Genomic DNA, 25368 nt, shown 5'->3' on the forward strand with positions numbered 1-25368 from the left:
GGTCTAAACCAAATCGTGTTGCCGAAAGGGTGCTATACGACTCCAAGCATAGCATTCGTGCAACATTCAACGGACACCGCACTCTGTCTAATCCTAAGATAGGCTCTCATTGCTTCTTGCTGGAGTTCGATATTGTCGTTTCGTGGGATGCAGAGCACAAGTTTGGAATTAGACTGGATGTACACCGTGCAGATTACACGACTACCTTTCCGCCGCCCCATTTGATCCAACACCGTCCGATACAATTGATAGGCAACCATCCGGTCGTCCAAGAGTTAGAAAAGGTTGTTTACCTTGGTCGCAACGAGGCCATTCAGGGTTTCCAAAGAGGAGAAGGAAGGGTCGTTAATGTCTACGCTGGGCTCGCGAGGTGTGACTTAATAGAATTCGACGTACGACCATCTCGAGTTCAACTTTCACCAAGTTCATCGGGTACATCACTTCAGTACGGTCGACATACAGAAGACTTCAATGTATTCGCGAACTACGTGATGAGTTTTGACGACGTAAACAGTGAGGAGGAATTGGCATCCCAGATCGATGTGGACGAGACGTCTGGATTCTCTAGTGGTAACCTCTTCCGGCAACCCCTGTCCACCACCGATGAGGTCGTTGGCATACGAGAGCAAGAGTCAGGAAGTGATCAAGCCCAAGTCGAAAACATTTATAGCGCCAATGTGGTAAACAATGATGATGTTATGGTATTTTATGATGATCCTGCCCCCTTTTCAGCCCGAGACCGTCCGATCAACGTCGACTCATCAGAACTTACGACCAACAATGTCACCACGGATACCCATGTCCCTCCTTCGGGGGACATCGGCTCCATAGTTCCTTCAATTGACCATTCGGATATACACGAAGAGCTACAGTATTCTCCTCTCCAGAGCCAGAGCCCACCGGGAAACCAAGAATCAGTCCAGCAAGACATTGAATCACGCGCGATTAGCAGTCACTACCACAATACTCGTCCGAGACACACGATGCCTCAAACAGAATCTATCGGATATGATAAGGGAAACGAAAACATATTCTTTAGAGAATGGTTCGGGGTGAGTAACTCTATATCTATGAGGCAACTGTGCCGAATACCGAAAGATCAGGCTGCGATCTTGGCCAAGGAGGAGTGTAAGTCGCGCATTCTTCTCGTATCAAATAGAGCATATTACTAACATTATGAGTAGCATGGCTGCCGTCAAACTCATATCCAGCATATAACGTTCCACATTCCATTATCAGTGACCTACAGCGTCGTCAGATGGTTGGTAGTTGTCACTCCACTGACCTCGAAACTTCTACGTCACTTTGGCACCGGCAAATTGGTCGGGATCAATCCAATAGCAGTCCTGTACGTTCAGGTTCTGAGTCATCTACAGAGAATGAGCAAACAAACGGGGCCTCACCGCCGAGCTCTGATACATCAGACGAAGTTTATCCCTGGACTCCGTCTCCTTCGCAGCCGAGACGCCGCTCACCTGATGATCTTCCGCCGGATAGCAGTGCCGTACAAGCAAGCCCATCAAAGTGCGAGCTTACCTTGAACAGTACACATGATGACCGCGTTGCTAGACAAGAAATTGGAGAAGGCAGACGCCTGCCTGAAGAAGAGGGTATGGATATCGGCAGTATCGTTGCTGTGGAAAGCGCTTTCGCACCCTCATCACCAGCTGCTCCTGAAGCGGAAGCCCAGGTTCAAGTGGGTGTGACACCCCAAGGGAAAGCGCCGGAGAAGCCTGTGGCTCAAGTACCTGGGAGCAGCTCAGCCACAGATAACAAACAACAGTCCTCAGGGAACTCCGCTTCGACTAACGTTGGTCCGTGTACATATCAGAAGCCTGACGGTCCTACAGCGATAGAAAATAGGAAAGTTGCTCTGTCACCTGAAACGACACAAACACGCGAAACGGGAGCAGATATCGTAATCTCGTCCAAGCGGCCGTTAGATTTCCCGGTGACCCTGGATGGCAATACACCAAAACGCGTCCGTACAATTAAAATCAAGCGATTGAAGTGCAAGCCGAAGACAGGCACGCTTGCCACCCCTTCCAGATCGCTCGCAGAGATGCGCGGATTTGATTATTCGTGCGGTGCTCACGGCACAGGATCAATCCAAAGCACAGCAATAGTTAGAGAGGAGGAACCAGCGTGTGTTGATGATCAGAGCAATCCAAATGAAAACTCTGCAATACATGCTGTAACCACCTTAAAACCTGCGAAGCTGAGTTTTGTTTCAGCAAATATCGGAGAGCCTGGCGCGACGAGTTCGTTACATATGAAGGGAGTCGAGCTGTTTGGAAAATCTTCCGTGCCTACGTCGTCAGTAGCTCTAGCCCAATGTGCGCAAATACTGGCATCCATTCATAAGAACTGGGAGCCAGATAGCGCCAGAATAGATGTCGAAGAGCATGGCATCAAGTGTGACCCAGGACGCTTAAACAATAGGCTGATTGCCGACATTGATAACACTCGCGAAGACACATCGACAAAGTCTATCCCGAGAAATGAGCAAGACGAATCTATCAAAAAACCCAATGAAATTCGCGCTGAAGGTCTTTTCACGCACTCACTAGGACCAAGTAAAGAGACATTAACTATGAAAGATCATGAGCATCATCTCGCCGACCACTCGAAATCTATTGCAACGAAGAAAGTGTCCAATGTCGGGCTTCAGACAACTCGTGGAATAGTTCCGACTAAGTCTGTCTGCGGCCTCACGAACACGAAATCTGGTCCTACTGTGTCGAAAGAGTCGTCTACTGTCAGGTACCAAGGGATTCGCAAAGAGCTGTTAGCTAGGTCTCGTCCATCGAGTCATTCGTCGGCATCGAAGAACGCGAAGACTACGGGAATGTCTGCAAACAGCCCAGTCCCTGATGCTTCGAAGAATGCGTTCACCATCAAAAATGCTCCAGCTGAATCAGCGACTCCACCAAGAATACCAGCAACAGGGATGACAAAGTTCATTGCTAATTACACATCACTTAAGTGCTTCGGAGGCCGCTATGGACGGTATGATAGCGAAACGGGCTCATTAGAGCGGCCTCAGATGAAGGTTGATGTGTCTACATGGCCAATTGGCCCAGTCCAAGGTAGCCAATTTAATAGCGAGAACTGACTTTTGTGCACAAGCATGTATGGTAGTAATAAGGTAGGTTTTTTTTTGGAGATACCCTAATCAAGGTTTTGGAAAGAGGACTGATGAAACCCATTACTGATTGAGGAATCCTGAGCTCTTTCATCACTGTCACAAGACCCGTGTTTCTAAAACATGCATTCATGCAGCTCATCTTTGCATTCATTCATTTTGATGTTGCTTGATGTTTGCGGACTTCAGAGTCTAGTATATCCCTGAAACTCATTTAAGCTCTAGATATACATATACATTTGCAAGAACTTACCTGGCATTGTTTTACGCAACTCACGTGCGTGTTATATAGTACTACTGCGAAAATGAATGACTGAGCTTTTCTGTAAGTAGCGTACATGCGTGATGTTCAGAAGACTACGCTGAAACACAGGATAGCAGCAAAGCTTCTGCCACCAATCGGATGATATCATTTGCGACCCAATCCCTGCCTTATTTGGACTAGCATATAAGGCTTAAGTGAGTTTCTATCGTAATTACTTGCAATATTGAGACGCCGAATTAAGTCACATCATAATACCAACAACAATTCGGTTCCTGGTTTAATCGACAATGGGAGGGCTCGAGTATCACTGGACCGTACCTTTAAGGTAAGAGATGGATATAATCGGTAGGTCTCAAAAGGGCAAGCAGCTACTGGCAGATTTACAGCTGTTACTTCCTTTGCTTCTGGTCACAGGTCAAACAGCTAATCTACATCGATATAGACGTTAGTATAGCAATAGACACCAGAGGAAGAAAGGGATACTGGCCCTGTAATGGCTGGAGATCAATATATCAACACATCGAAAACATCGCTGTCGTTGATTGGACAGCATTTGTCATCGAGGAACCGACGCCAAGCGTGGCCATGAATGTGCTCAATCCCGCGCATCCAGAGGAAGACACTGCCAAAAAAACATTATTAACAAGATGCAGATGCCCCGCAAACATGTGACTTCATCGCGAATGCCTCTGCTGACAATTACGGTCGTCCTTGGCCTCGTCCTGCTTCTTGCCCCGCATTCAGCTTTTGCGTCTGATCACAACGAAGCATACGAAGCCTTTCACGAGTCCGACGATACAGTATACGCAGCAATGGCTTATAAACCACATACGTACAGCTTGCCGCCTCTAGGCTACGAATACAATGTAAGTTTGGGTCGGTTCATGGTGCAAGTCGCGTAGTTGACGTCTCGAAAGGCGCTCGAACCACACATTTCCGCCCAGATCATGGAGCTCCATCACAGCAAGCACCACAACACCTACATAACGAGCCTTAATGCTGCGCTCTCGAATCTCGCTACCGCAAGTGCTGCCGGCGACGTTCCTGGTCAAATTGCTCTCCAGCCTCTGATCAAGTTTCATGGTGGCGGCCACATTAACCACTCGCTGTTCTGGCAGAACCTCGCACCCGCCTCCTCAGCTGAAGCAAAGCCGTCATCGGCTCCAAAGCTCACTGAGGCTATCAAGCAGACTTGGGGTGACGAGGCGGCGTTCCGTGAGGCCTTCAAGGCCGCACTGCTGGGCATCCAGGGTAGTGGATGGGGTTGGCTTGTCAAGGTTGAAGGCGCAACGAAGGACGACCGGCTCACGATTGTAACGACAAAGGACCAAGATCCTATTGTTGGAAAGGGCGAGGTCCCCATTTTTGGTGTGGACATGTGGGAGCATGCCTACTATCTTCAGGTAAGATCAATGGTAGTACTTTTGAGAGACATGCTTACTAATTGGGCTATAGTACCTGAACGGCAAGGCTGCATATGTCGACAACATCTGGAATATCATCAACTGGAAGACAGCCGAAGAGAGATATCTCGGTAAGCAGGGCGATGCCTTCAAGGTTCTCAAGGCCTCAATGTAAACAATTAACTGGGCATCCACTCAGTCGTGGAGGCGAAACATGAAAACATAAGGAAGTTTGTATGACTCTATGAGGCCAAAATCATCCATAAGACCCCACAAAGCAGCCACATAGGCTATAGCTGCCCTTGGTCCCAAAGCATTGCAACTGCCCGTCTGAGTGCATCCAACGCTAACCCCCGCAAACATGCTCACTTGCCAAGCCCTTCATCTGCAACGACCGTGACGTTCACAAGCTGCATTCCCTATATATCCTCCGCAATCGTGCTCATCAGGGTACTAAAGCATCTCCACCTCGGTACGCAATGCAGTGTAACATTTCTATAACACTTCTACACGACCATTACCATAATACATAATACATGGTCCTTCCTCGCAACACAAACTTATATTCCAGGACTCCAACAGCATATCATCCCACGCGAAACTGTCCTTTCTTCCGACTCAATCCACAGCTATCAAACATCATACCGGCCTGCTTATTTCCTGCGCACTCAAATAGCCACTAACAACAATGTGTAACGGCATCGGGCGCCCCTCGCAAGGCGGCACAATCGCAACCCTACGGACGCCCACATCCAGCAGCAGCAGCACCTCCTACGATATCTTATTCACCAACACCACCGACCTATCCGCCCCTCCTCAGACCTGCGCTACATTTCGCACGCCGTCGACCGAGTCCCTCCATGACTGCTGGCTAGTGATACAGTAGGCTCCCTCTTCACCCTCCTGCATGCTTGTCTGCGTGAATCCTTATAAAGTCGCCTGTACTCTTTTCATTCTGTTTCTCAATTCAAGGTTGGAATTGGAAATGAAGCTGACTATATCAGCCACGACGGCGACCTCTCAGTGCCGCATCATGCGAGACATACACAGCCACTGTATACATTTCCAGTACGATTGGATAGGCGGAATAGTATGGCGCTGCCGGAGGCGCTGCAACTGGGTGTTGGTGGAAAAGGAGTCGTGGGACGGCGGATGGCGCTTGTGGAAGGCAACGGAGCGATGGGATGGAGGGGCAAGGTCCTTGCGGAAGGGGTGATCGGGTGGAATTAAACAAGCATTAAAGCCCGGTAGAAACAGGGATTAGAGTTGATATTGCGACAGATACCACTGTTTTAGACACTCTTCAAGTGCTGGCGTATTGTGACGAATCGGATGTATAATCTAGATGAGCCACGTGTCTTCGAAGATCAGTTTGATCATGGCACAGTTCTGGAGGAGAAACTGGGTATCCGAACATACACCATGCCGGTAACAGATGCGAGACTGTATGCCGTTGATGCTGGGGCGGGCATTGTGACCCTCCGAAACTTCTGAGTATACACACGTTCGTTGATCGTCTCATGAGGATCGCCATTTTCCTGTCAGAGCTCTTGAGTGGCTTCTGAAGTCATTGCTGGAGGAGGAGATAGGTCATCTTTCTCCCAGGGCTTCTTACGCCTTGGTTTCACAGCTTGTGTTCCCTGTCCCTCAAGCACTGTAGGGGGTATATCTTTGATTCCGGGGATTGGTTTCCCAGACGTGATCAATTCTACGATCTCAGCAAAGGATGTAGGATAGGGTGCGTCAGGTTGCGTCGACCCATTCGCCCCTTCCATGTTTGGAGTTGGAGTGGATGAATTACATGGAACCGAATCTGCTTGGGACACGAAGACGCCGTTCGGGATAGGTAGATTGGCTGATTCGCGGTAGCGCTTGTAAGCATCAAAATCAACAGGTATGCTAAATTTTCTATGGGTGGAAGTTAGATGAGATGTACGAGCACAGAATCTCTGCTTTGTACCTAGAGAAATAGAAGCAACGGGCCCGAAGAGTGAGCTCCGCTGCTTGCTCTGGACTACTGCTTGACCCTAAAATGGCTGTGAGTCCGCCCTGGAACTCCTCATCTTCATCCCAAGGGTATTGCTCGACCCGGGAGAACATCTCGGGGGTATCAGGATGAAATATGGCTTCTGTAGTGGAATTCATGACTCGATCAATTATACTCGGAGACCAAGGCTTTCATTCAAGCTTGAACATATTCACTGGAGGTTTGTGTTGTTCCATGGGAGCCATTGCCAAGACGGAAGCACTTCGGACCGCAAAGGAGCTTCCAACACACTTCAGCTTTGTTTCGCTTGTCTTCCTACTCTCACATCCTCTACACACATTCTCGCTCCCCTCGATCCTACTTTCCATCCACATCTCCCTCCGCCTCACAATAGTTATTCACATCAGCTTCATATCGCTCCACAATGTCGGAGTACATAGGGTTAGTGCAGCTACATATTTACAAATTCTTGTGAGCTAATGGAAAATACCAGAGCTCGCATTACCCTCATCTCCAAAAGCGATATCCGGTGAGCGCAACTGCTGTACATTTGCGTACGCAGCCACCTTAACAATCCATCAGCTATTCTGGTGTTCTTCATGAAATCAATTCGGAGAGCTCAACTGTCGCGCTCGAAAATGTCAAGTCCTTCGGTACCGAAGGTCGCCGTGGAAACGAGGACGAGATTCCACCTTCAGACAATGTCTACGAATACATTGTATTCCGTGGTAGCGATGTGAAGGACCTTAGGATTGACGAGGCTCCCAAAGAGACGAAACCTCCACCGCCTCAAGTCCCGAATGACCCTGCCATATTAAATGTAAGTCTACTTTCTTTCACTAATTTAGTGCACTATGATGAAATATTTTCGGATGTAAACCATTATACTACCGAGAGCGCAAAACCATGTGGAAACTTCCGTTGCCTTCCTTCTGATCTTCGTCGCAAGCACACATTTCAAGTTGCTCCATACTGTTGAAATTAATGCTAACATGTCATCTCGCTATAGGCCGCTCGCCCATCTACCTCCCAACACAATCAGCAAAATCAGAGCCAGCGTCAGCAACCACCTCAGGATTTTGGGCCTGGATCTGGAGGACAATACCCGCCACAATGGGGCCAATACCCACCACCATATGGTGGCAGAGGGTTTGGTCCCCAAGGTGGATTTCCGGGTGGTCCTGCGGGAGTTCCAGGCCCCCCTGGCTTTAATGGGTACAATGGGTACCCGCAAATGCCTCCATATGGACCACCGCATGGCTGGCCTGGTCCCCCTAGCCAAGGCTTTCGTGGCCAAGGCCTATTTCCGCCTAGTCCTATGCCTCCTAACAACCAGCAAGGCCCGCCAGATCAGCAACCTCCGCAAGGTCCGAAGGGCACACAAGCTCTTGCTGGAGCATCCACGGAAAAGGACGACAAATCTAATGCTGCGGAGGTAGATGCTGCTCCCAAACAAAAGGATAGCCAGTCCACGGAGCGTTCAACCACCGCTCCTGATCCTGCAGCCCACAAAGCGCAAGCCCCTACTCCGCCCGTCGAATCGAAACCTGATGTGGCTGCTGCTCTCGCTGCCCCCAAAGTCAATGCTGGTGCTGCTACAAAGACTGCACCGACCGCTCTCAAAAAAGCCCCAGTGGGTCCAAAAAGCGCGCGTATCATACCCGCCGTCCCATTGACAAGCCCCAATCCAAAAGCAGCGGCACAAATTGCTGTACAGGCTCCGAAAACCACAGTTCCGCCCACTCCGGCCCAAGGAAAACCTGGAAACTCTCAGCAATTTCAAAACGCGACTCAAGCAGCTACCGCTGCTGTAGCTGCTGCAATGGCTAAATTACCAAAGCCAGGGCAGCCTAAGGCAGAAGCTGATACAGCAGCTATCGACAATCTTGCACGAAAGGTTGCAGATATGCGTGCTGATGACAAGATACGTCATTCGCGGCAACCGGGTACAGGTGGCTTTGTCACCGGACGAGGCCGTGGGCGAGGTCGGGGCGGCCACCAAAGCCAACCTGTTGCAAAGGTAGAAGTGCCGACAACAGATTTCGACTTTGAGACTTCCAATGCCAAATTCAACAAACTAGATCTTGTTAAAGAAGCAATCGCCGGTGGCTCTCCCATGGGTGAAAACATTCCTGGTAAAAATCTCGACGAACCAGATCGAGGCCTCAATGAGCCAAGCAATGATTCTGACGTGGTGATACCTTCGGCTACAACTGCCACATATAACAAGTCTACTTCATTCTTCGATAATATATCCTCTGAACATCGCGATCGCGAAGAAGCCAAGGACCAAAGATTCGGCGGCTCAGAGTTCCGCAGTGAAGAACGAAAGAAAAACCTCGAGACTTTCGGCCAAGGCAGTGTTGATGGTTACCGTGGTGGCTATCGTGGACGTGGACGTGGTAGAGGGTATAGAGGTCGTGGTGCCCCAAGGGGACGAGGACGTGGATTCCCTCAAGGCGGTGCGTCAGCTGAAGCTGGAACCGCATGATCGGCGGAATATTTGCAACTGTAATATTGGAGGCAATATTGGTGGACAAGGGGGTTCAAATGATATAAGAGGAGTGATTACCGAAATGTTAGCGGAGTTCACATGACGACTACGGAGCAACGCTTATGGGGTTTGGCCAAATTCTGGAGTTTTTACGAGTACCACACGCCGCACTGCACGAAACAGCGTTAGCGATCATACACACATGCGCCCGCCGGTCAAAAAGTCGCATTTGAAGGGCATCTTTATTAGACGTCGTTTCGCCGAGGCCGGGATTCGAGATTGGGTCTCCCAATACCCTATTCCTTGATTTTGTACACATAGCTTCACATATTCAATGCCGTCGCTGGCATTCCCAACACCTAAAATCTAAACAATCGTCAAGTTTACGAAAATACGGTTATTAATGTGTGCTTATTTGATATGTGTAACATCTACCACCCAATCTAGAAACATCCTATTTCCCACCCTGGCAATCCCGCCCACCAGGCATATATATTAACATCAATTCAGAACTTGGTGGTTGGTACACCCTGGGTGGAGTGGGCATCAAACCACTAACACTCCTCGTTCGTGTAGATTAATAACTGAATAAGCAATATACGCCACGGATCGGACCTTTACCTAGATCGACGGCTGTCAGTTTGCTAGCGTCTTGGGGGACATGCACATCACTGCTGCAACTTACACGCTGACGCAGACGCTGACGCAAGTTTTGGCAGAGCGCGGGGTATTTCAAAGCTCCATGGATCAGGGTACACGAAATAGTACATCTCGGAGACTTGAATGGTGGAACAGGTAATGACTTCAAGAATACGTGTTTTGCGGTACTTGTGCATCTAGCGGTGTCAATAGACGTGTTTGTTACGTTTTGGTGGGGTCTAGAGTGGGGTAGACGTCAAACATCCTCTGATGAGCGATCCAGGGCTTCATATGATACGGTTAGGATCATTATAGGGCTGATGGTATTTCAAGACGTTTCAATCAAGTGGACACAAATTTCACAAATTTAATATATCGTATTGTTGCTATCGGGAGTCGCCAAGGCGAGTCTGTTACGATAAGAGAGCTCGAGGAAAGCCAAGCAGTAGGTAAAGCCACAATGCTTCTCGTGCCGCATCCGCATGCCTGCCCATTTACACGCCGTATGAGGAACACAGAACCTTTGGTAGCATCAACGCCATCGTTAGCGTTCCGAACTACATCGCATCTCGAAACCTAGCATTACTGTCTTGGTAAAGTGTCACCGGTCGTCGTGTGAACCCATGCAAGGCATCATTTCATAAGGAAACTGGCAGAATTCTGCCTATCCAATCGCTGACCGAAGACGCTGGGCGATATGAGCTGACAATACCGTTTGCTGAGGTTCGCGTGTTCGAATTGACCGAGCGTGGTATGTCCGCCGTTCAATCATCGTCAGAGATATCCTTTCTTGGGCTCAATTGCTTGGGCATTGTGCCTGGACGTGACCAGGCTGTTTGCATCGGTAACAAACGCGCTCATTCGAGGTCTCGGTCGGGCAGTCTCGACTCAAGTGTCCAACCTCACCACCTATTCGTATTAGACATGAACGGCCACAGGAAACAGATCTTACAGTTGTAGCATTTTTGGCCTTGGGTGCAATCCCTCGACATGTGCCCATAGCCGCCACACGAGTAGCACGTGGTCTGGCGCTGCTGGCCGCCTCCATAACCACCGGCACTACCTCCGTAGCCACCACCATAACCACCGCTGTAGGAACCTCCCTCAGTGCAATTTCTCGCGATATGGCCAACAGTGCCACACTTATAGCACTCTTGACCGCCGCTGCCGCCGCCGCCTCGGGGTGGTGGTGGAGCACCTTCACTGCTGGGACATTCGCGTAACTGATGACCAGCTTGACCGCAACGATAGCAGGTCCGTTCCTGTTGAGGACCCGAGCATTCCCTCGAAACGTGACCTTTGAGTCCGCAATTATAACACGTTGGGTTTCCCTTGGTCGGACAGTCGCGAGCTTGATGGGTGGTATCTCCACCTGCAGACGATATGTTAATTGTGTTTCGTGAAAAGGTATAGAGTCATGGAAGATTGAAACTCACAGTTGTAACATCCTCGGCTGCCCGGGGCACCACCAGAAGCAGGTTGATAATCCATTTTGAATATGGAATTGGGAAGTGCGAGGTGTGTGCGTGTGTGCGACTAAGAGAAACTTAGCGGGAACTGTCAAAATTGTCAGACGGTATGTTCCGCCTACAGTGCGAGCTGAGAGACTTTAATACCTTGAACTTGCGGCCGTGCGGATTGGTAAAAGTGGCTAAGCGACGAAAGTATATGTCGTCGGTGAGAGATGTAGAGGGAGAAAAGCAAGTAGTGGCAAGCCAGAGAGATGCAGGACGAGATTCAGGATCAGGTGCCAGGTTTTCCTACGCGAGAAGTCGCGCACTAGTTCACTTTTGTGCACGGCCAAATCTGGTTAGACGGTGTTCGGCGTTCCAGTGGGTCCATAGTTCCACCTTTACGACAGGCCCGCTTCTACCTCTGAACTGTTGCTGCATCCGCGTAAATTGCCGGAATCCTGGTGGCCAATTGTTATCCTGGCCAGGTGCAGGAACTGAGTCGCGCATTGTTGTGTTCGTTAGTCTTGTGTGCTGTCGGCGTCCAGATCCGCTTCGCATTCCGACCACAATCGAATTTGCAAAAAACAGTGGACAATGGCTGCAGCCTCTCCAGCGAGACCCATGTACCGGTACCCAGGGCCATGTGGTGCTTATGCCAGACGGGTTGGATCAGTATATACTCACTTTCAAGAGACAACCAGTAGCACTAGGTAAAGTCATACACAACCAGGGCTTGCGCGCCTTCAGCCAGCTCTTTAAGCACTACCACGTTTTCATCGTCGAATCCCACCCAACCTCGCGTCACTGACGAATCTTCAACCCTATCAGCCCATGACAGCCCCAGGCCAAAGCCGCGGTCAGACTCTGTACTTTCGAGTGAATTCTGGTTGGTTTGAACAAGATCACGATCCGTCTTAACACGGATACTCAACTCGCCATTCAATAGACGTTTGCGATTACCGAGCGAAGACACGCCTCCCTCAAGCTCCCAAACTCGCATTTCGCCTCCTCGACAGCTGACAGACACAGCTCGGCCGCGGCCACCAACGTGGGCTCCAGATACAGATGACGTATGGCCCCAAAGGCGACTGCCAGGGCTAATAGCGAGCTTTTCTAGAGATGACGTAACCAGATAAAGAGTAAGAGTGTTGTCAGGATGAGCCACCAGAAGATACGGATGTGTATACGAAAGCGAAGTCGGCGTCGAGAAGCTACCAAAATCCCGAGCGTTCGTGCCGTTCGGGCTAGTACTCGATTCTCCAACGGCCTGCGGGTGTGCATGTAAAGGCTGAAAGACACCGTGGTCGGCTGTGGCCAGCCGTGACTCGACAATGTCTCCATCTAGCGAGAGACGCACCTCTTGGATACCGACTGAGTATCCTGAGAAGTAGGTAGGCAAGGTATAGGCAATAGAAGCCACAACAGCGTGATGTGTAATCTTCATCGATAGTGACAGGGGCTTGGAGGTGGTATGAGATTTCAATGAACTTAGAAGTCTTGGGGGCGCAAGTTGCGAGTATTCTCGAGAGGATCCCAGCACCTCGGCAAATTTGTATATAGACAACTGACGCGTTTCTGACATAGTGGTTAGGTATGGCCAGCGTAGTGTCATAGCCGAGAGGCGGCCGATGGACGACCTCGCATGCTCATACATCCGGGCAAAGCGTCTAACGTCTGGTTGGAAGCTGTAGATACAAAATCTGCCGTCATGAAATCCTATACTGATGCGTATGTCTTGATTAGCAAACTGGGGGTCATTAGACTCATCGACCGCCATCGACGTAGGTAGATCATCCTTGGTGTGAGGTTCAATTACAGATGTAGCAAGCAGTTCACGTCTCTCTTTGGAGGACCAGGCGCGAAGTCCGTCTGACGAGTCGAGAGTGAAGACTATTCCGTTGTGGTATCGTAGTAGAAGAGGCGGCGCCGGTGGCAAGTCTGATATAGAGATCTCGCTTACAGCACAGCTGCCTCGCGTCCAGTTATGTCTCAACTTGTATTGTTTCATCCAGTCGAGAGTCTCCCCCCGACGTACTAGGTACTCCTCGTCCAACCATTTTGAACTCTTGGAAGAGAACAGTAGGTGCTTAGCCGAATCGCTGATGCCTGGTAGCCGCAATGCACGGGGACGAACGAAACGGTTGTAGTATGCGGCTTTCCAGAGTTGCGAGTCCGTAGCGACTGCCTTAAGTCGGGTGGATACTCTAGATTACTATCAGTCATATTCAGCTGAGAGAAATGTTCTCCTCTAACCTCCGGCAAAGAACGAGAGTGCCGGTAGAAAGGAATGAAAGGATCCTCAAGAGCAGTTCATCACTGAGGTCGGACAACCGATCTAACCTTGCGCCAGCCAGGCGACGCCGTTTCGAGGGCTGCTCCAGATCTTGAGTGCCATGGTGAGAGCGCTTTGGCATGGACAGTATATTCGTGTGGCTAAGGGAAAATTTAGTGGCCCACGGAGGAAGAGGTTGGATTGCCCACACTTCATTGAGCACCTTCGTGGATCCTGCAGTAGGTGCTCAAATAGACTTCCACGTGATACAGAATTAGCGGGCCACATGATTTCGTGACAACCCCACCTTAACGCGTCCTACGCCTCACGCGTTTAGTGCCGCCACCTTCGCGACATTTCAGATTTAAAGCGGCATGCAAGCTTTTGAGCTTTGTCTGTTGTGCAGCAGTCATGGAAAATGATGTCTGGTGGCTTGAGGAGCAATGCGATCTCCTCAGCTCAGCAATTAACCAGCACGTTGTCGACTTTCATCAAACCATCAAGCGTAAATTGTCGAAGCTGCCCAGCAACGAAGCCCATGAACATGCGCAAGTCGTCAATACCCTCGAAAACAAGGTATCTACGTTGACAGCGGAAAATGAGGCTCTCAAGCAGAAGATCGCTGCCCTCAGCAGTACCTCGGCTGTACGAACATCTACAGGGACACCCGCCAGAACGGACACACCAGAAGAGGCTACGCCAGGCACAAGGTTCGAGAACCTCTATGTTCCATACTCGGACTGGCAGCATCTATCACAAAAGTACAACGAACATAGGAACAAATACAATGATATACTGAAGTCATCTGAAATGTCTCGCCAGAACCGCGAAAAGGCCAAGGAAAGCATTCGAGATTGGCAAACGTGGATTATGAAGAAGGATCTCGCGTTGAAGAAGCGCGAACAAAGAATAAGAGAGAAGGAACTAGCTCTCAGCATAAAAACTGAGGCATTGCCTAATGAGTATCGACCGCAAGCCAGTACCCATTTGCAGTCTTCACTGACCCCGTCAGCCTCCAGGGGGGGTGGTATTATCAGGGGCAATCTATTCCAAACTTCAAAACCGATGCCGCTCGAAGACTTGCAAGGCTCTACTCGCCGAGGCGAAAGGTACTTGGCTATCGATCAATTGGGGTCTAGTCAGACGACAACGACTCAAGACGAGAACATAGAGGAACCACTCCCGGCACAAGACTTACTTGTGGGTGATAGGGACCACGACATTCCCGAATTCGTCTTTGAGAGACCCGTGAAGCGGAAGAGAAGCACTCCAAGAAAGACTAGGAGGTCCTTAGCTCAACCATCGCCTATTCGTATCAAAGACGAGCCTAGTAGTCCCCCCAGCATCGTGGCCGCTCAACAGACCTTGACCCGCATGGACACCCTCGATCTGGATGAAGCAGTACAGGATATCAGTACCCCCCGAAAGAGACGACGACTGGAGTTACTGCGGATCTCTCAGCTGCCATCCTTCCGAGCTACAGCGATGAACAATCTTCGTCAACAACGTTCTAACAGTCTCCCGAGAGACGTGATTACTGAGCCGCAAAAAACGGAGGCTCGGGGGGAGGGTAGCTCCTCGCCTGAGAATTCCTCTATCAAGGCCGAGGATAGATCGAATAGTGAGCCTAGGTCCATGGGAGGCACCCGGCGGCTCCCATTCTCTACCCAGCATAGCCCTCGGAACTTTCGTGGCCCTTTAAGTGAAGTCAGTCCGAATATAGAGCATGGTCGACCAACACGCAAAAACTCGGGTATTCAAGAAGGTATTCAAGACCAGAGCGGCTACCACGTGCACATTCTGTGTGAAGATGGCGAAGAGCGATTTCGACCACAGACTAAGGGGTCGTGGGCAGAAGAGGAGCCATCTGCAAGAGGCGACTGCGAAGCTCAAAAACGTCTCGATGCATTGCTTGCAAGCCAGAAGCCGGATCATCTGAAGTCACCTACGATTTCAAGGCCAGCATCAACAGCAAAGCCACGCTCTCGTATACGGCTGATTAATCATAATAACACAGCGCAGCCATCCACGAAAACAGAAACACCAGCCTCTCCTCAGCCTGTCACTCCTTTGACTACCAGGCGATACAAAGGTGAACAGACTTCGACGACAACTCATTCTGCTAAGCGCCCACTGCGCTCTCGGCCACTTTCTGAACTTTCTGCATCCGATTTCAGGCTGAACCCAAAGACAAATGAAGGACTTGACTTTGCTTTTTCCGACACAGTGCGCGATAGTGAATCCCGTCGCTGTCTCCCAGGATGTACAAAGCCGAGCTGCTGTGGAAAGGCATTCAGAGCGCTCGTTGAAGCAGGAGTGCAGCCCAAGCTCCCACGAAGCCTTTTCGAGGCTTCTCAAGATGCTTCCAAGAGTTCCCAGGAGGAGGAAGAGCGCCTGTTGCGTCACTACCTCGGAGATGCGTACCGACACGACATGACAATGGACTATCGCGCAGAGATGCTGCTCAGCGCACGGGCACAGCTGCTGGCGAATCAGCATGGAAAGCATCGACAACAACACGAGAGACGATCGAGCCCGCCTGGGTACTGGGATACGGACTTCCCTTCCACTCAAGAGCTTGACAGGAGAGGAGAAGAGGCACGTAAGAGAGATCAGGCGATAGTTGAAGAGAGATGGAGGGAGGCTATGAGGGAAGGGGGTAGGTGGGTATTCAAGGACGAAAAATGAAGAAATTGGAAGAATCCTTCTCTGGATAAACCAGCAAGCTTCATGATGCTGGAGTTGTCAGATGTTGCTCCACGGCGTACAGATAAGCTTTGGGGCATGAACACGGCCCTTGCGCTGGACTGCAGGTACGATTATTGCGGTCGATTGGCGTTCTTGGTATCATGACGCAGCTGTAACGATGGGCCAAGAGCGTCCAGAACCAAGTGACTTGTCGAACATACTACGAATACTGTAACCTTTTACAGACTTACATTAGATCACCAGTGCCATCAAAGTGACCACGAATATGCAATTTGAGCTTACATGGCTTGGTTTGGCACCTTATCACAATTAGGATCCTACGCATTTATCTCAATATATATAAGGATCTCCGGTAGTTTGGCGTATATTATGGTAACTGGAATCAACCTTGTACAAGTAACAGGGGTTTCCCTGATGGCTTACATAACCCACTTATTAAGTGAGAAGTCTGTCTCTAATCACTGTAGGTGAAGAATTGAACATAGTACTGACAGTTTACATAACCCACTTATCGAATGAAAAGCCTGTCTCTGATAGCAGATGAGGATTGAACATAGTCACCAAAACTTCTACCGACGACGGTTCCTGGACCGGTGATGTGGTGACATACCTCTAGTCGGCCTTAGCGTCACTTACAGACCTCCCTAATTCGATCAAGGGAAACAAGATCAGAGGAAACTGGTGCAAATGACCAGACTCCTACGAGTGGCAGAGCTCCACTTTATGGCGAATTGCAACACATGTTCATGGAAGAATAGGGGAAGGTGACGCTATGTCGGCCCTACTGTCGGGCGCGAGCGACTCAGCATAGATACCGTCCTGTTCGTGGGGAATATAAAGTCAATTGTGTGCCCTGGTTGTGCCTCTATGTCGGCGTCCTCTTTCTCAAAACTCCTCGAGACACTCAGCATGGCGATACTCGTGAAGAGAGCTGCTGTCGCGGCCATGCTGGGCGTCACGTTGTTCGGTACTGGAAGCAATGCGCTCGGAGGCATAAATCCGAACATGTTTCGGTATCTGGCCGACTACGATCTTAATCCGGACGGTTCGCCCTTGGATCAAGAGACCGCAGAGGTCAAGTCTATGGGCATCGCTGCTGCTGACAACAAAACCATTACTCCCGAGTACGTCGAGCTCCCACTGAACCATTTTGGTACCAACGCTGGTACCTTCAAGAACCGCTTCTGGGTCACTGAGTCGGGTTATAAGCCGGGTGCCGCTAGACCGGTCTTCGTCTACGATTTTGGTGAGGGAGACGCTGAGCCTGCCGTGCTCGAATATTTGCAGAATTCGACCCACTTTTTCAATCAGATGGTGGAAGCCTACGGTGGTATTGGAATCTTATGGGAGCACAGGTTCTATGGAAACTCGACACCGGTTGAGATCAATCTCGACACTCCCCCTGAAGGTGAGTTATGCCGGTCATTTCGGGCTTTACAAGACGTTCTGACCGAATCATTAGCTTTCAAGTTTCTAACCACGGAACAAGCACTTGCCGATGTGAAAGCGTTTGCTGATCAATTCTCGCGGAAGAACTATCCCAATGTCGACTTTACGCCCAATGGCGCTCCATGGGTCTTTATCGGAGGAAGCTATGCAGGCATGAGGGCTGCGTTTATGAGAAAGCTATACCCGGAAACGATCGTAGCGTCATACGCGTCTTCGGCTCCTGTCCAGGCCTCAGTCGACATGTCATTCTTCTACGACACGATCTATCATGGCATGAATGCGTACGGGTACAGCAACTGTACTGCCGACATCCATGCAGCTATCATGTACATGGACAAGGAAATGGAAGACGAAGAGAAGGCTGCCGCGCTGAAGCAGAAGTTCCTCGGTCGTGGCGCCGAGAAGAATCCCAATCCCTCGTTTGGAGAGGCACTAACGATACCAACCGCCTTCTGGCATCTGCGTGGTATGGATAAGGGCCTTCACTCTTTGTGTACGCACATTAGCACCGATCCAGCAACGAACAAGACCGCTCCGGCAGAAGGGTGGGCGGCGTCCAAGGGCCCTGAGTTCACCGTCGACCGATGGGCTTCCTGGCCAATCTTCGTCAGGATGGTCAACGACCTTATGACCAGCAACTGTGAAGGACCAGTGCCCAAGAAGTCTGGAACTCCAGACTGCAACCTTAATCATCGCTTCAGTAACCCTGTGAATATAAGTTGGATATACCAATACTGTACTCAGTGGGGTTTTCTCCAATCTGCCAATCTCGGAGAGAGGCAGATTGTATCAAAGTGGAACAGTCTGCAGCACCAGATGGACATATGCCACCGTCAATTTCCCTCCGGAATACCAAAGGAGCCCGAGACGGACAAGACCAATCAATTCTTTGGCGGCTGGAAAATGAGACCCTCGAACGTGTACTGGTCCGGCGGTCAGTATGACCCCTGGGGGACGCTCTCGCCACTCAGTACTGAGGACTTTGCGCCACACCTTGAAGTCACGCAGAATATCCCGGAGTGCAATGTGGCGACGAGTGAGGACACGCTGTTTGGGTATACTTTGGCGAATGCTCAGCATTGCTATGACTTTAAGACGACGCCCCTAGCAGCGACGAGTCGGGGATACTTTACTTCGGCGTTGGATAAGTGGCTGAAGTGCTGGGAGCCAAAGAAGCCTGGATATCCAAGATATGAGGGAAAGCCGTAGGTGCTTCACGTATATATATTTATAACTACAAATATGAGATTGTGACAGGGGTTAGACATATTCGGCAGTCTCAGACGTGAGATGTTTGTTGTACACTGGCAGAATAACGATTGTTTACAACGATATCTCCAATTTGTGGTAAGGCTCACATCGGCAGCCGTGTTACGTCGGCTACAAGATCACAATGTACTAGAAAGTTTGCTCCAGTAGGCTGATGAGACTAAGAGAGTGTCGAAAGAGGGCTGATGAGACTAAGAGAGTGTCGAAAGAGGGCTGATGGGTAAAAAGAAAGGGGGGGGGCGGAAGGGGAGGGGCATAAAATCTGCCAGAACCAGTGCTAATCGCATAAGAGCAAACAAGAGGTGTTTTACAGTGCAGACGATTGTCTAATAATGGTCACGCGAGCAGCAACAGGACCAGGTAAACAGTATATTATAGTATCATTATTCCCGTGTGTGCTTGCCGGGCCGATAGATATCTTTGTCGCAGACTAAATATAGCGCGGCCCATCACCACCAACCCTGACACAGATCAGTAAAAAGTGGCTCGACCGCCAGGCCCGCTTGACCTGCCGAGCGTATGAGTGGATGAGGTGATGTAGAGGCTTAAGCACGATCCATAAGCGAGGAAGACAGGCCACGCAGATGGTCTCATCGTCTAGCCTTGAGAGGGGGGCAGCTACCTCCGAAAAAGAAAAGACATCTACGTGCGAAGAACGACACTACTAATGACTTCGCCATGCATGTTTGCTTATTTCGATGGATCCCTCGGGGCATGACGAAAGGGATTTATGGGTGGCTGTTGTGCTGTGAAGATAGGATAGAAGCGGGTCTGCGAATGGATGGGTACGTAGCTCACGTCCAAGACTAATAAGAAATGCTAAGACGCTTGATAGGAGAATACCAAGAAGTACACATTGACAGGACCACGCAAGAAAGGCCCGAATATGGTAGTTCCCATGTATGTCCTACATACTACGGAGTATGGTAGACAGCCCTTGGATGCTTTGTCCAGGCTGCATGCAGGCTGCAGGTCGCTGCTACATGGGGATGAAACAGGAACAAGTGTCATATCTCATTTGTGCATAGAAGACCTTCTTATGCTGTGCCGCTTGCGGTAATGAGAGAAGGAAAAAAATGGGAGAGCATTGCGTTGGACGAGAGGCGGACACTGTTGATGCTGCTGTGAATGTACCATGATATCCATCCTGCAGATGAGACATTATGTACTATGTAGACAAGCATCTGGGCCATCAGCCAACCGACTGTCCAGCCACTCGCTTCCCACGTCTCTAGATTTCCTTTCCTGGCCATTCATTCCGCCCATCAAGCAACAGTCCTTCCATCCATGTGGGCTGAGGCTTCTCGAAGGTCTGTAGAAGCAGAAAAGAAGGACGGAATTGATCTGTGCGGGCTTCGACGGCGCGTTTAGCCCAGCGACGAAAGAGCCGGACTGTGGCCCCAAACACCGCCAAACTCGCCAGATCATCCCGGCGTCAAAAGCTGCCCGGGGGCGTCTTGACCCCACCACCACCACCGCCCACCGCCCGCAAGGCAATTCTTCCTCCCCCTCCAATTCCCCCTCCAGTACGTACAGTACCCTACCAGAACACTCACACACATACCCACACACACACTTACTCACTCACTCGCTCACACACATCCCCCCCCCCCTCCTCTCAATTGACCACACTCCCATCAGCACCATTGAGCACTCACTTCATCCACAACTCTCGCCAATCCCGATTTTGCTTGCTCATCCCAGTAAAAACTCACTGACCCTCGAGGGCCTGGAACTCGTACTCTATATCAATTCGACTTGGCTTCTCTGCCGTCTCGACACACACCCTCACATACCACGCATGCCACACTCGCCATCTTCTCATTGTCTTTGCGATCAACTCAGTACAAACTCACTTCGTCAGTCTACACCGCCCGTTCTGCGTCATTCTCCACCTCAATTTCTCCCCACCCGCGCGAAACGATCGTCTCTACGCCGTCCCCGGAAGCTTCCTCCGTCCCGCTCCTCCACTGACACCAGCAAGACGCCTACTCCGACTCGCGACCAAACAATTTCTCCCTCTGACTTCTCCTCTTCTGTATCACGACAAACACTCAGACATGTCTTACGCTTCCTGTTAGACCAACATCATCCAACCTCTTTCTTGCCGCCCTCAAACCCACTGTTCTTCCCTCGACCCTGACCGGCCCGCAGCCCCACTCATACCAACACGCGCCTCTGGACTTCCCACATCGTCACGATCACGCTGCTCAGAACTCCTCTGTGGTGGCTGCGACATGCGTCGCTATAATAGACCAGGCGGCGGTCCGACAATTCACGCTTCCAGAGTCAATGGCGCCTCTTTTCCTGATCCACTGACTCTGATCCGAGCCTATGACTCTGAAACCAACCCGAGTCGACCGATCCGACCTTCTCCTCTCACGGCGTCTACCATACAAGGTCTGCCTCTAGACCTGCTTGATCGCCTGCGCTCTTTTCCTCTGTTCCAGCAAGCGCCAGACTCCTTCCTCCAAGCTATTGGGACACACCTTCGACCGCAGGTCTACTCACCACACGACTATATCCTGACCGAGGGTGATGATGCGAAGGCAATGTACTGGCTCGTGCGGGGCTCAGTCAGGGTCACTTCAAGAGATGGCGAAAGTACGTACGCCGAGCTGAAGCCAGGCTCATTCTTTGGCGAGATTGGTATTCTTATGGACATACCGCGCACAGCTACAATCATTGCGAATATGCGGTGCCTGGTTGTGCGACTGAATAAGGAAGACCTGAAGAAAGAGCTACCAGTCTATCCAGAGGTTGAAAGAGCTATACGTGATGAGGCGAACGAACGTCTGGCATATCTTGAAAAGAAGAAGAAGGAGAACAAGCTGCGTGCGCCTCCACCAGTACCTGCTCAGGGACTGATTCGGAGCACGAAACGGCCAAGAGATCGGGTAGATGGCGACGTGGAAATGGGTGAGGCCGGCATGTTGTTCGAGGGTGAAGTCGTGAATATGTACAAGAAACGAAAGTCGCCTAGCCCCAGCCTGGTAGAAACGTCGTCATCCAGCGCTTTGGCTACAGGAACTGTCTCCATACGGCCGCTGCTGAAAGAGCTTCCACTATTTTCGCGACTGCCCCCTGAAATTCTCCATTTCCTAGGCATTCGCGCTCAACCTCGTTCGTTCCCGCCTTTCCATGAGATTGTCAAACAGGGCTCAACAGACCGTGATGTATACTTTATTGTAAAAGGAGAAGTCGAGGTCGTAGCAGAGAGGACACCGATAGCCAGCGAGTCGGTACAGTTGGATCCAGACCAACAACTGCCGATAACACGGCATGTCAAGGCGCGTTTAAGGGCAGGTCAGTACTTTGGTGAAGTCACAAGCCTGTCATTATCACCAAGCCGGACCGCCACTGTACGATCGGTGACTTCGGTCGAATGCTTAATGATCAGCGACAATGTTCTTAACGATCTGTGGCGGCAATGCTCGCCTGATATCCGACAACAGGTAGAATCAGTGGCCAAGCAAAGACTACAGACTGCTTCAGAACCCGACGTAACCATGTCAGATGTGGTGGAGAACACGATCGCAATTGATGAACTTGAAATTGGCGACCAAGGTCCACGAACACCAAGGAAGAACAGCGTGCCATTTGTAACATTCAGTGACGCCGCAATGGAAGCCCCCGTAACACCTAGCAAATCTCGTGACATGATGGAGCCATTTGATCCAGATCCATTCCTGAATCCGGACCTGGACAACATGCGCTCAAGATCACGGCGAAACTCACTTGCTCCTCCAACGCCAGCGAGTCCAGTTGCGTCGCAATCAGCTCTCGCTGAAACGCCAGCATCACCGAGTCCCAAGGAGGGGCGACGCGCACAACAGCCAGAGACTGGTGTCAGATTACACCCTCCGCGACCGAGATCGAGACTAAAGCGACGCTCGAGTCGATTTGGAAAGGGTATACTACCCGACAGCATTCTTACTAGCATCTTTCAGTATCTAGAGTTACATGAACTCATGAGATTACGCCTAGTCTCCCTGCATTGGCTAAGAATTCTTTCCTCGTCAGACGTCTTACATTATCTTGATTTGGCCAAATATAACCGTCGAATCACGGACTCGGTGTTGACTACATCTATATGTCCATTTGTTGGAAACAGGCCGCGTGTTGTAGATCTCAGCAATTGCTTTCATATATCAGACGAGGGCTTTGCAACATTAGCGGCATCTTGTGGAGAGAATGTGAAGGTGTGGAAGATGAAGAGCGTTTGGGACATTACCGGGCAGGCCGTTCTTGACATGGTCAGCAAAGCAAAGGGACTGGAAGAGATAGACCTCAGCAACTGCAGAAAAGTCGGCGATAACCTTCTGGCAAGAGTCGTTGGTTGGGTAGTCCCAAACATACCCCCAGCGGTCTTTCAGCAGCAACAGCAACAAGAACAGGCGCAGGCTCAAGCGCATGCCAACCAGCGGAGAGGCAAACATCATCCCCAACAACAGCAACAACCAGTGCAACAACTCCCACCCGGGACCGTGATCGGCTGTCCCAAGTTGAAGCGTCTCACACTGTCATACTGCAAGCACATCACGGACCGCTCCATGGCACACATTGCCATCCACGCCTCCAAACGCATAGAATCAATGGACCTCACACGCTGCACGACAATCACCGACAACGGCTTCCACCAATGGAGCGGCCACGCATTCCCAAAGCTCTCCAGACTATGCCTCGCAGACTGCACCTACCTGACCGACAACGCCATCGTCTACCTCACCAACGCAGCCAAGCAGCTGCGAGAACTCGACCTGGTACGTCAATTCATATCACCCTTCCCCTTTTTCCCCTTGAAACCCCCCCCGTCCCTCCCCAAACCTAATCACTAACCACCCCAGTCCTTCTGCTGCGCCCTCTCCGACACAGCAACCGAAGTCCTCGCCCTCGGCTGCCAGAACCTCACCCACCTCAACATGGCCTTTTGCGGCTCCGCCGTCTCGGACCACTCGCTCGCCACCGTCGCGCTGCACCTCACCCAGCTCCGCCATCTCTCCGTCCGCGGCTGCGTGCGCGTCACGGGCATGGGCGTCGAGCATGTCCTGGATGGGTGCATGGAGCTGGAGTTTTTCGACGTCAGTCAGTGTAAGAATCTGGCTAGGTGGCTTGAGTCGGGCGGGGTGGAGAGGAGGGGCAGAGGGGTGCGGTTTGAGACGGTTACGGAGGGGAGGTGGAGGGGTGGTGGGCGGTGATTGGTGATTGGTGATTGGTAGTACTGGTGTTGGTGTTGGTGTTGTTGTCGGTGTTGGTCCTGCTTGCGCTGTTTTGTCGCGGCATGTAAAGGCGCTACGACATATGAGCTTATCTATCGGCGCGAGAAAAAGAAGGGGTTTTCTGGAGTGTTCTTTTTTTTGGGGGTGGAACGGGGGAACGGCATACACTTATATAGAGAGCGGGTGATTCATTCGATCGATCGATCTGGCGTGCATGCGTGCGTGCGCGCGCGCATAAATCTCTGTGGGATGGATATAACTGTCTTCTATTATATTTTACCTCCTCCCTCCCTCTCTGCGTCTGCGGAGAGAAAGATACCACCCACCCACTTTTGGGCAGGACTTCTTTTTTTCATTATTGTTGTAAAAAAAGGGTTCTGAGGGTTTTCTTTAGACGATGAGTATATATACGTTGGGTTGGTGGGAGTCGGGGGACGCTATGATGAAGTGTTTTTTTCTTTCTTCTTTTTTTTTTTGGAAAGATATGTATGATATATATAGGTTATGTGGACGACTTGGGGTATGTAGTGCTTGTGTTATGAGCTGTCAGATGGAGATGGAGGTGGGAGTGGAATATGAGATGCGATATTTTGTTATGCAATGTAAACATATACACATTGTCAGGGGAACTATAAGTGCACCGGCTCGGCGCTGGGAACATGATTCAACCTAATGAACAATCTTGACTGTTGCTGCGGACAGACGACAGTAGCCTCACTTGGCTAAATGTGTGTTTTGCCCTTATTCTACAGAAGAAACGAGAATGTAGCTGTTTCTATTGCTGGGTTCCGAGTCCGGGTTCCGGCGATGATCGCTCTCTGTTGTGGAAGCGGTCGCTGACACATACATACATACATACACACGTCCTCTTGTGGTTATCTGGAACGTTCGTTAAGGAGAGGCAAAACCATATTCCTGCCGCCGGTGATATGTTTCTGTGTGGCTGTTTTGCGTCTTCTTTGGATACTGTCGCTCATGGTATGCTGTTATTGCCAAGGCCATTGCTCCTGGAGATGTGCAATGTTGCTTGCATCTGTGAGGTCCTTGATGCTGCTGCTGCTAC

The 25368-nt window shown here is 50.5% G+C and overlaps 10 protein-coding genes across 10 annotated transcripts; 7 read left to right on the forward strand and 3 right to left on the reverse strand.

The window, feature by feature from the left end:
* The first annotated feature begins 376 nt into the window (after nucleotides 1-376).
* Nucleotides 377-3613, forward strand: EJ05DRAFT_125993 (uncharacterized protein). The gene is made up of 3 exons (XM_033739104.1): nucleotides 377-1128; nucleotides 1185-3470; nucleotides 3524-3613. The coding sequence occupies exons 1-2, from the start codon at nucleotides 492-494 to the stop codon at nucleotides 3113-3115; spliced, it is 2568 nt and encodes an 855-aa protein (XP_033597647.1). The 5' UTR covers nucleotides 377-491; the 3' UTR covers nucleotides 3116-3470; nucleotides 3524-3613.
* A 609-nt stretch (nucleotides 3614-4222) lies between these two features.
* Nucleotides 4223-4988, forward strand: EJ05DRAFT_494215 (manganese and iron superoxide dismutase; the record flags this gene model as incomplete). Its single annotated transcript, XM_033746180.1, has 3 exons — nucleotides 4223-4276; nucleotides 4328-4813; nucleotides 4866-4988. 3 exons carry the CDS (start codon nucleotides 4223-4225, stop codon nucleotides 4986-4988), a joined length of 663 nt encoding a protein of 220 aa, XP_033597648.1.
* A 254-nt stretch (nucleotides 4989-5242) lies between these two features.
* EJ05DRAFT_126010 (uncharacterized protein) lies at nucleotides 5243-6199 on the forward strand. Its single transcript, XM_033739105.1, has 2 exons — nucleotides 5243-5695; nucleotides 5818-6199. Exons 1-2 carry the CDS (start codon nucleotides 5502-5504, stop codon nucleotides 6041-6043), a joined length of 420 nt encoding a protein of 139 aa, XP_033597649.1. The 5' UTR covers nucleotides 5243-5501; the 3' UTR covers nucleotides 6044-6199.
* A 155-nt stretch (nucleotides 6200-6354) lies between these two features.
* EJ05DRAFT_488727 (uncharacterized protein) lies at nucleotides 6355-6913 on the reverse strand (the record flags this gene model as incomplete). The annotated part of the gene is made up of 2 exons (XM_033745738.1): nucleotides 6355-6721; nucleotides 6774-6913. 2 exons carry the CDS (start codon nucleotides 6911-6913, stop codon nucleotides 6355-6357), a joined length of 507 nt encoding a protein of 168 aa, XP_033597650.1.
* A 236-nt stretch (nucleotides 6914-7149) lies between these two features.
* Nucleotides 7150-9695, forward strand: EJ05DRAFT_513504 (uncharacterized protein). Its single transcript, XM_033748440.1, has 4 exons — nucleotides 7150-7241; nucleotides 7294-7329; nucleotides 7383-7620; nucleotides 7810-9695. Exons 1-4 carry the CDS (start codon nucleotides 7225-7227, stop codon nucleotides 9289-9291), a joined length of 1773 nt encoding a protein of 590 aa, XP_033597651.1. The 5' UTR covers nucleotides 7150-7224; the 3' UTR covers nucleotides 9292-9695.
* A 267-nt stretch (nucleotides 9696-9962) lies between these two features.
* On the reverse strand, nucleotides 9963-11894 carry EJ05DRAFT_503507 (uncharacterized protein; the record flags this gene model as incomplete). The annotated part of the gene is made up of 4 exons (XM_033747432.1): nucleotides 9963-10130; nucleotides 10886-11305; nucleotides 11370-11469; nucleotides 11722-11894. 4 exons carry the CDS (start codon nucleotides 11892-11894, stop codon nucleotides 9963-9965), a joined length of 861 nt encoding a protein of 286 aa, XP_033597652.1.
* A 199-nt stretch (nucleotides 11895-12093) lies between these two features.
* On the reverse strand, nucleotides 12094-13801 carry EJ05DRAFT_503508 (uncharacterized protein; the record flags this gene model as incomplete). Its single annotated transcript, XM_033747433.1, has 2 exons — nucleotides 12094-13591; nucleotides 13641-13801. 2 exons carry the CDS (start codon nucleotides 13799-13801, stop codon nucleotides 12094-12096), a joined length of 1659 nt encoding a protein of 552 aa, XP_033597653.1.
* A 176-nt stretch (nucleotides 13802-13977) lies between these two features.
* On the forward strand, nucleotides 13978-16499 carry EJ05DRAFT_126196 (SAE2-domain-containing protein). The gene has a single exon (XM_033739106.1). The coding sequence runs from the start codon at nucleotides 14071-14073 to the stop codon at nucleotides 16345-16347; it is 2277 nt and encodes a 758-aa protein (XP_033597654.1). The 5' UTR covers nucleotides 13978-14070; the 3' UTR covers nucleotides 16348-16499.
* A 538-nt stretch (nucleotides 16500-17037) lies between these two features.
* EJ05DRAFT_126202 (uncharacterized protein) lies at nucleotides 17038-19121 on the forward strand. Its single transcript, XM_033739107.1, has 2 exons — nucleotides 17038-17776; nucleotides 17831-19121. The coding sequence occupies exons 1-2, from the start codon at nucleotides 17236-17238 to the stop codon at nucleotides 19024-19026; spliced, it is 1737 nt and encodes a 578-aa protein (XP_033597655.1). The 5' UTR covers nucleotides 17038-17235; the 3' UTR covers nucleotides 19027-19121.
* Nucleotides 19122-21117: 1996 nt separating this feature from the next.
* EJ05DRAFT_126233 (RNI-like protein) lies at nucleotides 21118-24493 on the forward strand. Its single transcript, XM_033739108.1, has 2 exons — nucleotides 21118-23849; nucleotides 23934-24493. Exons 1-2 carry the CDS (start codon nucleotides 21324-21326, stop codon nucleotides 24282-24284), a joined length of 2877 nt encoding a protein of 958 aa, XP_033597656.1. The 5' UTR covers nucleotides 21118-21323; the 3' UTR covers nucleotides 24285-24493.
* The last annotated feature ends 875 nt before the right edge of the window (nucleotides 24494-25368 follow it).

The sequence above is a fragment of the Pseudovirgaria hyperparasitica genome, assembly GCF_010093815.1.
Source record: "Pseudovirgaria hyperparasitica strain CBS 121739 unplaced genomic scaffold EJ05scaffold_14, whole genome shotgun sequence".
NCBI lineage: Eukaryota > Fungi > Ascomycota > Dothideomycetes > Acrospermales > Acrospermaceae > Pseudovirgaria > Pseudovirgaria hyperparasitica.

Excerpts from the sequence above, each read along its gene's own strand:
- EJ05DRAFT_126196 (XM_033739106.1), top strand. The coding sequence starts at position 14,071 with ATGGAAAATGATGTCTGGTGGCTTGAGGAGCAATGCGATCTCCTCAGC.
- EJ05DRAFT_126202 (XM_033739107.1), top strand. The coding sequence starts at position 17,236 with ATGTCGGCGTCCTCTTTCTCAAAACTCCTCGAGACACTCAGCATGGCG. Across the intron at positions 17,777-17,830 it reads TCTCGACACTCCCCCTGAAG|CTTTCAAGTTTCTAACCACG; the intron begins GTGAGTTATGCC and ends CCGAATCATTAG.
- EJ05DRAFT_126010 (XM_033739105.1), top strand. The coding sequence starts at position 5,502 with ATGTGTAACGGCATCGGGCGCCCCTCGCAAGGCGGCACAATCGCAACC. Across the intron at positions 5,696-5,817 it reads GACTGCTGGCTAGTGATACA|CCACGACGGCGACCTCTCAG; the intron begins GTAGGCTCCCTC and ends TGACTATATCAG.
- EJ05DRAFT_126233 (XM_033739108.1), top strand. The coding sequence starts at position 21,324 with ATGCGTCGCTATAATAGACCAGGCGGCGGTCCGACAATTCACGCTTCC. Across the intron at positions 23,850-23,933 it reads AGCTGCGAGAACTCGACCTG|TCCTTCTGCTGCGCCCTCTC; the intron begins GTACGTCAATTC and ends TAACCACCCCAG.
- EJ05DRAFT_125993 (XM_033739104.1), top strand. The coding sequence starts at position 492 with ATGAGTTTTGACGACGTAAACAGTGAGGAGGAATTGGCATCCCAGATC. Across the intron at positions 1,129-1,184 it reads GATCTTGGCCAAGGAGGAGT|CATGGCTGCCGTCAAACTCA; the intron begins GTAAGTCGCGCA and ends CATTATGAGTAG.
- EJ05DRAFT_513504 (XM_033748440.1), top strand. Across the intron at positions 7,330-7,382 it reads ATCTCCAAAAGCGATATCCG|CTATTCTGGTGTTCTTCATG; the intron begins GTGAGCGCAACT and ends ACAATCCATCAG. Across the intron at positions 7,621-7,809 it reads ATGACCCTGCCATATTAAAT|GCCGCTCGCCCATCTACCTC; the intron begins GTAAGTCTACTT and ends ATCTCGCTATAG.